The sequence below is a fragment of the Erpetoichthys calabaricus genome, chromosome 3, assembly GCF_900747795.2.
Source record: "Erpetoichthys calabaricus chromosome 3, fErpCal1.3, whole genome shotgun sequence".
Classification (NCBI taxonomy): Eukaryota; Metazoa; Chordata; class Cladistia; order Polypteriformes; family Polypteridae; genus Erpetoichthys; species Erpetoichthys calabaricus.
This window is the reverse complement of record NC_041396.2, coordinates 33,934,861-33,947,569: the sequence shown is the minus strand read 5'-3', so window position 1 is coordinate 33,947,569 and position 12,709 is coordinate 33,934,861. Positions and strand designations below refer to the sequence as shown.

The 12,709-nt window shown below is 40.4% G+C and overlaps 2 protein-coding genes across 2 annotated transcripts in view; both read right to left on the bottom strand.

The window, feature by feature from the left end:
* The window catches only part of LOC127527155 (C4b-binding protein alpha chain-like), a 50,153-nt gene extending 48,980 nt beyond the window's left edge, over positions 1–1,173 (bottom strand). The window contains exon 1 of the mRNA XM_051924845.1: positions 1,062–1,173. Coding sequence (XP_051780805.1) covers positions 1,062–1,158 — 97 coding nt within the window. The 5' untranslated portion in view covers positions 1,159–1,173. The remainder of the gene's footprint in view (positions 1–1,061) is intronic.
* The window catches only part of LOC114647906 (C4b-binding protein alpha chain-like), a 522,597-nt gene that overhangs the window by 466,004 nt on the left and 43,884 nt on the right, over positions 1–12,709 (bottom strand). The gene's annotated exons all lie outside the window — the stretch shown is intronic.

The following is a 12,709-nucleotide window of genomic DNA, read 5'->3' as shown; positions in this document are numbered from 1 at the left end:
ATAAACGTGTGTGTGGTGGACACATCTTTGTTGTGTCTGTCTGTGGCCGGGCTACCTCTAACAAAGGTTATGGCAATTTTGAACTGCAAGGCTCCGGAAAGCATGAAACAGGCTTAATAATGTATTGGTTTTGCTAAATACTATCATGGTTTTATCAAAGATTTATGTACTATTACTGCACTGAATGCCCAGTGGAGGGGGAAAACCCCATCAAAAACTCAGTTGAACATTATAAAGGGCATTGTAAAATCTCTATAAAATAAAAATTTAACATCATAAAAATGCTCTTTAATAATAATGAAGCTTCGTGGAACACAAAGGCAAAAGGATTCTTCCAAAACAATAAAGCAATCCAATACATTCATACATACATAGATACTCTATCTATCTATCTCTCTATCTATGGAAGAAAGGGAGAAAAGAAAAAAACCTTCTGACATGGCAGTCCCAGTCCCAGTGAGGTATTATGCAGGCATATTGCTGTTGGTATAAATTTCTTGACATGTTTGTCTGAAAGTCCTCAGTGTTAGTGTGTCAGAGAGAGGATGTGTAGCATTGTTCATAATGGCACTCAGTTTTGTTTTAACTCTCTCCTTTACTACTATGCCCAAGGCGTCCAGAGTATGCTGTATAACTGAGCTTCCACTTTTAATTAGTCAGTTGATTTGGTTGGCCTCTCTTGAAGTGATGTTACCAGCCCAGCACACCAATCACACTGACCATCGCAGAGTTGTATAAAATGTGAAGGATGTCACTTCCCACATTAAAGGTGTTCAATCTCCTAAGGAAAAAGATCCTGCTCTGTCCCTTCTAATATAGTCCCTTTGTGTTCTGACTCCAATCCAACCTGTCACTGATGTGGACCCCCAAGGACTTGTAGGAGTTCACCATCACTTCATCCACTTGCTGAATAGTGACCACCAGAAATAGAGGCTCTTTAGTGCAGTGAGTATCAGTAGGCAGTTCCTTGGGTTTGCTGATGCTGAGTTGCAGAAAAATGTATTTCTACACCAAGAAACAAAGTTCTCCACCTATAACAGAATTCATGCAAGTTAAATTACCTGGTGTGAAGCACAATCTTTGCATCTCACAAACTGTGGTCTGTCTGGTCAACAGATAGTCCATTATCCAGGACACCACAGGGTCATCCACCTGCATATCTCAGAGTTTATTCATTAACAGGGAAGGCTGGAGGTACTGAAGGCACTGGAGAAATCAAACAGAATCCTCACAGTGCTGCCCGCTTTGTCCTGGTGAGAATGAGCCTTGTGGAACAGACAGGTAATTGCAACCTCCACTCCAATTTTTGTCCAATATGTAAACTGCAGTGGGTCCAGGTGATCTACCACAAGAAGACTCACAGAGACCAGAACCAACCTTTCAAAGGTCTTCATGATGTGAAAGATCTATCCAAGTTTATATCTATCCAGTGTTTATTTTTTACACTTTCTTTGCTATTTTGTGGGTGCCCCATTAGGGTAAGCACGGGGCTGATGGTCTGCTGCCTCCTGCTGGCTCCACCACTGCCTTTAATGCTTTTTTGCTTCTTTCTAGCTTGGGAGGGATGTAAATATTGATAATAACAGAAGCTGTAAATTCACTCAACCGATAATAGTAGCTGCATTTAATTATTAAAAATTCCAGACTGGGTGAGCAGCATTCTTGTTAGTCCTTATTCATGCATTGACTTGTTCTTGTTTTGAAGTACACCTTGGCTCAGAATATAAACTGCCCAACCTCCATTTTCAAAGAAATGAAAAAACTAATTGCAGGGTCACTTGAGGTCTGCTTTACTCACATGTATGTGTTAACACTGAAGCAGACACTGAGACTATAACTGTTGATGTTGCTCTCATTCATCTCCCCTTTCTGGCTTTTTAATTGAATAATTTGCCTCTTTTCTTCATACTCAAGACAAGTCCATTCCTTTTTATCTCCTGTACTAAGAAAATGTCTGATGGATTTTGGCCAACACATCAGAGGTTAAGGTGTTCCTCTGCAAAAATGTCCCACATAGGATCAGCATAGCGGGCAAACACACAAAAAGCAGAGCTGTAAGCTTGTCATGTTTATCCACATATCAGATCTAGTGCTAGCCAAGAACAATATGTAAGGTGTGTTGCTTAATTATCTACATGCTGGTACATCAAATATACATAAAATAAACAGTAAATATTGACCAGAAAAGACACTGACCCCTTCCAGCAAAAAATATCCAGAGTTCAAATTTGTCTACGCTTGGTATGTTTGCCAAACATCTCTGATTAGTGACGCTGGGAGTCTCTAGTCAGCCTTGAGAGTGTCAGACAGAAGACTTCCAAGGCTCCGTCACAGTGTTTCAAGCTGCACAACCACCTTGGCACAAATACATTAGGCAGAGCAGCATTTGTTTATTCTGAGATGGTCTCATTTTTGTTATTCTGTTCATAAGAACTGCTTCTGAATGCTTTGAAATTACGTCAGAGTTTTTTTTTGTCTCGCGCAGTATAAGAACATCCCCTCATATGATGTTCCTTCGACTCGTCTTGATATTTAGTTATGCAAGGCATTTAGCTTTTTGGGGTTCAAACCTATTTTTGGCCCTCTAGACCTGACAAGCTCTCATTTTAATGGCCATTTTGGACCATGCTTTATGCAGGAAATGACACCCTTATGTTAAAGAGTAAACCAATAGGTGTCTTCAGCAAAAATAATCAGAATTACTTGAAGTTGTGCTGTCCATATCAACCATACCCTGATGGGATACAAGGGGTCAAAATGACTCCTTTTCAGAAAACTTTGAAAAAATGGGACCAGTAATGTAGGCGTGTGGGGTGTCGTTTTATGCCATTTTGAGGTTGCTGATCACAACTATAATATTTTTTCTATTTGATTCTTTACCAGAGGCCCTAGCCCTCTAACAGTAACTTCCACAAGGTTAAAAATAACAAAATTCAAACATAAGCACATGGGGTATCATTTTAGACGATTTCAAGGTCAATGATTACTAATATGATATTATTTTATAATTCTGATCCTTTACTAGGAATCTAGTCCTCTATGGAGTTCAGTCAGGGGGAGAAAAATTACAAATTTCTGTTACAATTGAAAATACTTTTTAATATTTTAAATATTTGGTGCAACTCTTCTTGTTTATTATGTACTTCTACCTCATGAAGTAAATCATTCCATATCTTATTTTCTGCCCGAATTAGTGAGGCTTACTCTAATTCAGACGTTTTTTTAATGTACTGTTCCATACACAGATGGCTGTGTGTTTTTATGTTTTAATAAAACCATTCCTGGTTTTGTGGTCTGCAGCAGTAACAGGTAATGTACATATCACCCCATAAAAGTCTTAAAAGATAAAATTTTAGGCCAGTATTGAACCATTAATGGGAGATGTGGCTCAGAAATGCAGTGGTCTAGATCAGTGGTTCCCAAAGTAGGGGTCGCGACCCTCTGGGGGGTCGTGAGACATTGGAGTGGGGGTCGCGAGATGATTTCCAAGAAATCAAATACTTTTTAAAAACTTTTTAGAAATTAATTAATCCACCCATCTCATTAGGTGAGGTGTTTTGTTGAAATTAAACGAATGAGTAAATAACAATTTTTTAAAAAGTTATATGGTTGTTAGAGAATTATGTTCTTTTTTGTTGTCATGCTCTTGTTTGGATAGGATATTTTGTTGAAATTAAACAAATGAGTAAATTACTGTTAAAAAAATTATATGGTTGTTAGACCATTGTGTTCTTTCGCGTTGTCATGCTCATGTTTGGATAGGCCTATTGGAGCATGTGCAAAGTTGCGCGCAACATTTGTATATTTTAATCACTTCCAAGGATAGTAGGGGTCACGAGTCACTGGCACGGTTATTTTGGGGGTCGTGAGCTGAAAAATTTGGGAACCCCTGGTCTAGATCATGGTCCCTATGGATTTAAAGGTGGCCCCCTGTATGTGGCTCGCTGGGTTTAAATTTGGGTGGGGAACTGGTTGACAGAGACCAGACCAGTAGCATCTTTATAAAGTATCTATCTATCTATCTATCTATCTAAACAATGCAAAAATATATGTGACAAAATGCAGAAGTAAACTGAAATTTAAAATAGTACCAATTCATAACATATAACTTTATATATCCTCTACGTATTGCACAGACCCCCAACCAATTGATGCCTGGTAAGATACCTCTATCTGGGGTGGGCATGTGGGCTGTCTCAGTATCTTTATGGCTCAGAAGCTCCATCCAAACCTGCTTCTCTCTACTCTCTCCTTCAGGTTCATGTCTGCAGGTGACTGAATTAGGACTTCCTTGTAGAGTGGCCAACACAACTGCCATCTTGAAGAGTATTCCAACTATTAAATAAACAGCTTGTGGCTTAGCTAGTTGTATACCAGGGTTGAGAGTGTTTATAAGTTTGAATTGGGAATTCATGGTCAGTTCTAGTTTACTTCCTGGAAGGTGAATTGGAATTGGAATTGCACCCAGCACAGGAGGAAAAGAAGTGGAATTGAATTGGAATAAAATTACACAGAATTTCATTCCAGTACAATCCACAAAATGCCACTTCTGAGATAATTTGTCCTGATTTATTAAATATTATGCATTCAAATATTATGAATCACATAACATACAAACACATCAAATATATTCAAATACATTCAAACATAATGTATGTATTACATGTTATCTAAGATAATTATGATAACAAAAGTACAGAGGCTTACATCACTTAGCTGCACAGTAACAAGGAAAACTAGTTGGGACAGCCAGGTGAAAATGCTAAGGACTTGTCTACTGATATTGTACCTTCACATGCAGAACTGCAAACTTCTGTTCAATGCACAGTAAATGAGATCAAGCTAATAAAAAACTTCTCTGGAACACTAGAGCCTTTTGAGAAATCAACAGATTTACACCAGGCTGATAAAGTTGTAACTGCAAGTTATCTTAATCCATGTGTCAGAAATCTTTGCCACACTGTGCAAACCTTGAAGGGAAGCAAAATGGCCAAATCAACGAAATCTACAATTGAGAAATGCCTGGATAAATCTGAAGACATGGAATGATTTTATCTGGCTGCCAGCGAAGCTGGCAGTGAAGAAACACACAACATCAAGGAGATACTAACAAACAAGGCACATTCTCTTTTTCCACCAAATTACCAACTACAGTGTCCTGAATCACCAAAGAATGAAACAACACTTTTTGCCTTTATGGTTTCCCAAGTCCCATCCACAACCACCCAGGTACCAACAACATAGCAGATACTGAGTTACAGTTAGGTCCATAAATATTTGGACAGAGACTACTTTTTTCTAATTTTGGTTCTGTACATTACCACAATGAATTTTAAATGAAACAACTCAAATGCAGTTGAAGTGCAGACTTTCAGCTTTAATTCAGTGGGGTGAACAAAATGCTTGCATAAAAATGTGAGGCAACTAAAGCATTTTTTTAACACAATCCCTTCATTTCATGGGCTCAAAAGTAATTGGACAATTGACTCAAAGGCTATTTCATGGGCAGGTGTGGGCAAGTCCGTCGTTATGTCATTATCAATTAAGCAGATAAAAGGCCCGGAGTTGATTTGAGGTGTGGTGCTTGCATGTGGAAGATTTTGCTGTGAACAGACAACATGCGGTCAAAGGAGCTCTCCATGCAGGTGAAAGAAGCCATCCTTAAGCTGCGAAAACAGAAAAAACCCATCTGAGAAATTGCTACAATATTACGAGTGGCAAAATCTACAGTTTGGTACATCCTGAGAAAGAAAGCAAGCACTGGTGAACTCAGCAACGCAAAAAGACCTGGATGTCCACGGAAGACAACAGTGGTGGATGATCGCAGAATCACTTCCTTGGTGAAGAGAAACCCCTTCACAACAGCCAACCAAGTGAACAACAATCTCCAGGGGGTTGGCGTATTGATATCCAAGTCTACAATAAACAGAAGACTGCATGAAAGTAAATACAGAGGGTGCACTGCAAGGTGCAAGCCACTCATAAGCCTCAAGAATAGAAAGGCTAGATTGGACTTTGCTAAAGAACATCTAACTGCACAGTTCTGGAAAAACATTCTTTGGACTGATGAAACCAAGATCAACCTCTACCAGAATGATGGCAAGAAAAAAGTATGGAACAGCTCATTATCCAAAGCATACCATATCATCTGTAAAACATGGTGGAGGCAGTGTGATGGCTTTGGCGTGCATGGCTGCCAGTGGCACTGGGACACTAGTGTTTATTGATGATGTGACACAGGACAGAAGCAGCCGAATGTATTCTGAGGTGTTCAGAGACATCCTGTCTGCTCAAATCCAGCTAAATGCAGTCAAATTGATTGGGCAGCGTCTCATGATATAGATGGACAATGACCCAAAACATACAGCCAAAGCAACCCAGGAGTTTACTAAAGCAAAGAAGTGGAAAATTATTGAATGGCCAAGTCAGTCACCTGATCAGAAAGGCCCACAAACAAACAGCAACTGAAAGCCGCTGCAGTAAAGGCCTGGCAGAGCATTAAAAAGGAGGAAACCCAGCATCTGGTGATGTCCATGAGTTCAAGACTTCAGGCTGTCATTGCCAGCAAAGGTTTTTCAACCAAGTATTAGAAATGAACATTTTATTTCCAGTTATTGAATTTGTCCAATTACTTTTGAGCCCCTGAAATGAAGGGATTGTGTTAAAGAAATGCTTTAGTTGCCTCACATTTTTATGCAATCGTTTTTTTCACCCCACTGAATTAAAGCTGAAAGTGTGCACTTCAACTGCATCTGAGCTGTTTCATTTAAAATTCATTGTGGTAATGTACAGAACCAAAATTAGAAAAAAGTAGTCTCTGTCCAAATATTTATGGACCTAACTGTACCTATGCCTACCATGCCAAACTGAGGATCCTGATTTTCTCTTGTAATGGAAAGACAACCAGACCCCATTCCCTTACTTGGGCCAACTTGTATGCCAATACCTGGCCATTCCTGCCTCATCTGGGAAAGGTGCTATAATAAATTAAATGTATTATTATTATTACCTGCACCTGTGGACACATTTTTAAGTGTAGCTGGCAAGATACTTGGGCCTGAGAGATGCAATCTTAGTGATATGAAATTTGAGGAGGTAATAATGATTTGGTACAATAATAAATAAAATTATATGAACGGAACAACATTAATGTATCTGTGAAAGTGAAGCATTATTGGATGTAATGGTTTTAGGCATTATACGTATATCAGAAGAAAGCAAGGCAGTACTGTGTTATAGTGGGTCCGCAGCTTAGCCCTCGCGTCCAGTTTTAAATAAGTTATCACCTCATGGCTTAAATAGGGGGTATGGCAGTGTGGCCGGAGAGGTTCTTGGATGCAACATGGTGCGTCCATATCCATAATTGATGCCGGGAGCTGCTAATTGCCACACCTGTTCCACATCCCCATTATAAATAGGAGAAGTGCAAGTGCGGAGAAAAGAAGAAAAAAAAAGATTGAAAGAATGGAGATTAGAGGAGGAAGAAAAAGGAAGCTGGAAGCTGAGAGCCAGTATTGGTGTGAGTGAGCGAGTGACAGCAAGCTCGCTGTAAGAAGGAAGGCAGCTGGGAAGTGAGCCCTAGTGGGGGCAGATGGATTAGGTCACTCCTGCCGAGTTTTGAAGAGGAGCAGGAGTGACCACGATTGAGGACGGTACGTCGGAAACCCCAGCGTGAGTGCCCTGGTCGCTGGGAAACCTGAGTCCCAGTCTGGCAGAGCCCTATAGAGCCAGGAACTGAAAGGCAACCAGACCAGTAGGAGAAGGTCAGTTGTAGGTAGGACTCCCCCCATGGTGTTGGTTCTGGATGGGAGAAGCAGGGGAGCCACCTGTTGAATAAGGCACTGGGTTTTGTTTTTAAAGGGCTGCTTCCAGCCATCATTTTAACTTTGTCTTTATGGATTTATTTATTGGATTTTAACCTCCACATTTTCACTGTTTTTAATGGATTATTTTTTTACTGACATTTTTGATGCACTACACTTTTATCTGGACACTGTTTTGATTTTGTTTTGTTCATTTTTGTAATAAAAGCACTTCTGCACTTTTGCACCTTTCACCTTGCTTCGTTGGCGTCCTCATTGTCCAGTTCATCCAGTTACATTACCGTCTGTGTCGGGTTCAAGAGCTCCCAAAAAGGAAGAGTATGGAGAAAGTATGGAGAAAGAACCCGCACCGTCACAAGTACCAATTTACAACACGTATTTAATAGCTTATATTTATTAAAAAATACTATTTTTGTAATCATTTACTGGTACAAGCAGTATATTCATAACTTCCAATAATAATTTCAAGTTCTCAGTTTTATTTAGTTTACCTTGCTATTTTTACTACTGAAATGGTATACGTAACCTTTTGTTATATATAGATAGATATAGCTATAAATATAATTAATCTTATCAGAAGTCTCAATAGTTAAAATGTAAAAGTTAACTTCAATTAACAATATCTCAATTCAATCAATACAATTCAATTCAATTCAATTTTATTTGTCATTCAGCAGAACATCCAAGATGGGCTGCAGAACGAAAATACGATGCACAAGACATTAATAAAAACACATAGTTAAAATCAGCCTACAATAAAATACTAAAATGCTTCATTTAAAAGACGAACGGCAGTAGGAAAAAAACTGTTATTAAACCTGGTAGTTCTACATTTCAGGGAGGGAAAAGAGTTCAGAGGCAGGATAAGTAGGGTCTCTAGAAATCCGCAAAGCTCTGGCCAGACAGCGTTGTTTTGCCAAATCTTGTACATTTGGCAACGGGGCTCCAATGATCCTCTCCGCAGCCCTCACCACTTTCCTCAGTGCTTTCCAGTGCGAAGCACTGCAGCTCTCCTGCCACAGAGAGCTGCTGCTGGTTAGCACGCTCTCTATGGTCCCTCTGTAAAAAGTGGTGAGGACTGACTTACTGAGAAGGGCCCTCTTTAGCCTCCGCAGAAAGATCAAGCGCTGGTGAGCTTTCTTGATGACGGAGGAGGTGTGCAGGGACCAGGGGCCTCATGTATAAACGGTGCGTACGCACAGAAATGTTGTGTACGAACCTTTCCACGCTCAAATCGCGATGTATAAAACCTAAACTTGGCGTAAAGCCATGCACATTTCCACAGTAACTCATACCTTGGCGTACGCAATTTCTCCGCTCAGTTTTGCAGACTGGCGGCACCCAGCGTCAAAGCAGTGCTACTGTTCCTGTGTGGTCACCCTTTCTTTCTTAGATCCACATTCCTGACGCGGCTTTATAAATACACTGAAACTAACTGCATATTGTTTATTAGTGTAATGCATCTGATTGTAATTAACCTGCAGCAATATAATGGTCCAGGGAATAGCCATAGTATTCCAAATACCATAACTGCTTTAGCGTTGTAACTCTCACTGCATCTTCTTCTTCTTTCAGCTGCTCCCGTTAGGTGTTGCCACAGCAGATCATCTTTTTCCATATTACTCTCACTGCACCACTCGGAGTATTTATATCACTGTATCTGAATGGGGACTCACAGCAGCAGCTGATTGGAAAGAGAATTATCGGTATACAGCATGAAGCAGACGCTGCCTGAGCCATGGCAAAACGCTTCAGAGACTTCCCTGTACGGACTTCACGGTTTAGAAAAAGTTTCATCCCAAGAACTCTAAACGCACTCAATCAGTCCATCAAGTGCTCCTTGTAGAACTGTTTGAACTTATAAGTACAATTACCTCACTGTAAACTTGCACTAGTTATAATATTGCACAACCTGCGCCACTTTATGAAGCGTGTATTTACAAATGATGATATCATTTTTAAGATGAAATGCAGCAAAATATGTTGATTATATTATACAGCTAAAACTTTAACTTCATTTAAATAATCTGTATTGTTAATAATTAAACATGTGAGGACACGGTGCCGCAGCGCTAGCTAGTTCAGGGATTGTTCCTGTATTGCGTTGTATTCTTGCGCTGACGCGACACTGGAAAGATAGACGGATAGAATAATTAAACATGTACTACGAAGATATTTCAATGTTCCTTAAAAGTTTTGAAGAATCAGCGTTCTAAGCTTACAGATGGCTTAACGTCTATTACAGAGCTGATTGTGTGGCGATTGGGCATTTGGAGAAAGAAAAGTTAGGACAGGAATTGGAGGTTAGTACGTTTGAAAGAGACAGTACTGCTGTGATAAATTATTTAATCGAAGGTCGCACATGGCGCAGCAAGACTCTTGCATGAGACATGAACAATCACTGCGCCACCGTGTTCCCATGTTTAATAACATGCTTTCATTCCTATCATCATGAAAATGATATCACGTATACATCTCAGTATTTTAATTATTCAGAGAGCTGTAATATCACGAATGTAATGGATTCTGTGTCCTGTCGGAGAAAGAGAAAGAACGGAAGCACGTAGTGATTCACACACATAGAAGATCAAACACAGAACAAAGCATTTAACGTGATACTTGAGAAACTAGTAAAATAAACGATTTTAAGATGAAGTTTATGATGTTCTACTTTAATGGCAAAATAAACTACGTGATTAAAGTGGAAATTTCGAGATTAAAGTTGACATTTCGTGCTTTTTTCCCACTGTGTGCCTATTTGTTTTGTCTGTACCCTAATAAGCTTTCATATGACACTCAGACGGTGGGCTACGACTCGCCTTTTCACGGCGACTTTGATATGTGATTTCTTTTTTATTTCGGGCACTGTGCGACTTTGTGAACTTGGATCTTTCAAGTTTCTCTGACACTCTGTCACTCGATCAACTTTCTTTTGTTGATTATACCACTGTTTAAACCAACAAATAGTACGTTTTTCCTTTGCCTCCACTTGGTATTCGCTGAAATTCTTATATTTTCCCTTGTGCTTTTCCCATTGTCTTTTCACAGAAGGCTATTTATATTGATTTGCATATTCAAAGAGGCGTAATTCTGGGAGGAGTTGGGGCGGGACAGAAGGCGCGTGCACGTACGTTACTTTTCACGCTGATCGGGATTTATGTAGTGGGAGAACGTGAAATTTTGCGTACGTACAGATTCCTGCATCTGGATTTTTCTGTGCGTACACACATTCCCGCTTTTGTGCTTACGCCATGTTATAGTGTGAGTTCTACGCACGGCGTTATACATGAGGCCCCAGGTGAGGTTGTTTGTCACATTGACTCCCAGGAACTTAGTAGACTGCACAATTTCCACAGCAGTGTTCTTAATTTAGACCGGGGTGTGTATCAGCTGTTTCTTCCTGAAGTCGATCACCAGTTCTTTTGTTTTTTCGACATTCAGTATCAGATAGTTTTTATCACACCATTCCACAAATGACTTCACCTCCTCTCTGTATTCCCCCTCCCCGTCACCTCGAATGAGACCCACCACTGTTGTGTCGTCCGCACACTTAATAATTTGGTTTGTGCTGAACTTGGCACAACAATCGTGGGTCATGAGCGTGAAGAGGAGGGGACTTAGAACACACCCCTGTGGAGAACCTGTGCTCAAGGAGATGGTATCTGATTTATTCTTTCCTACCCGTACGTACTGTGGCCTATCCATTAGAAAGTCCAATATCCAGTTTTGCAGAGATATGCTCAGTCCCAATGGGCCCAGTTTGCTGATCAAATTCTGAGGGATGATGGTATTTAAAAGCCGAACTAAAATCAACAAACAGCATGCGGACCATAGCGTCTCTATTCTCCAGATGTTCCAATGAAAAATGGAGTGCAATAGATATGGCATCCTCTGTGGCATGGTTGGAGCGGTAGGCGAATTGGAGTGGGTCAAATGAGGAGGGTAGGACAGAAGTAATGTGGTCCTTGATCAGCCTCTCGAAACATTTCATCACTATTGATGTTAAGGCTACAGGGCGATAGTCATTCATGGTTGTGACTATGGGTTTTTTCAGAACTGGGATGATTTCTGAGGTTTTAAAGCAAGATGGCACAACAGCCTGACACAGGGAGATGTTAAATATATCCGTAAGGACATGTGTCGGCTGCTCCGCACATCCTTTGAGTACACAACCCGGTATCTGGTCTGGTCCCGCAGCTTTCCTTGGATTAATTCTCCTCAAAGTCCGTAGAACATCATCCGGTTCCAGACACAGTGCCTTCTCATCAGGATGAGGGGTGGCCTTCACTGGTGATGTATCATTCAATGCTTCAAACCGTCCAAAGTACTTATTTAGGTCATTCAGGAAGTTGAAGCTATCATCACAGGGGTAAGAAACTGTTTTGTAATCTGTCACAGATTTAATCCCCTGCCACAATCTTCTGCTGTTCCTGTGATCTTGAAAATGACTCTCTATTTTCTTTCCATGAGCCCTTTTAGCTCTTCTAATAGCTTTATTTAGGTTGGCTCTTGCTGTTCTAAGGGCAGCTATATCTCCAGATTTAAAAGCACAGTTTCTCACTTTCAGCAAAACTCGCACCTCAGCAGTCACCCACGGTTTATCGTTTGCCCTGACAATGATGATTTTGGTGACGCAGACATCCTCCATGCACTTTTTTATGTAGCCAAACAGCCTCTGCATATTCATTTATGTCTATCCTTTGATCTGTGGTAGCTGCCTCACTGAACACAGACCAGTCAGTGCACTCAAAACAATCCTGTAGTGCATTCATGGCTTCTCCTGGCCAAACTCTCACCTGTTTGAGTGATGGTTTTGATCTGATGAGCACAGGTCTATATGCTGGGATTAGCATAATAGAGATGTGGTCTGATGAGCCAAGATGGGG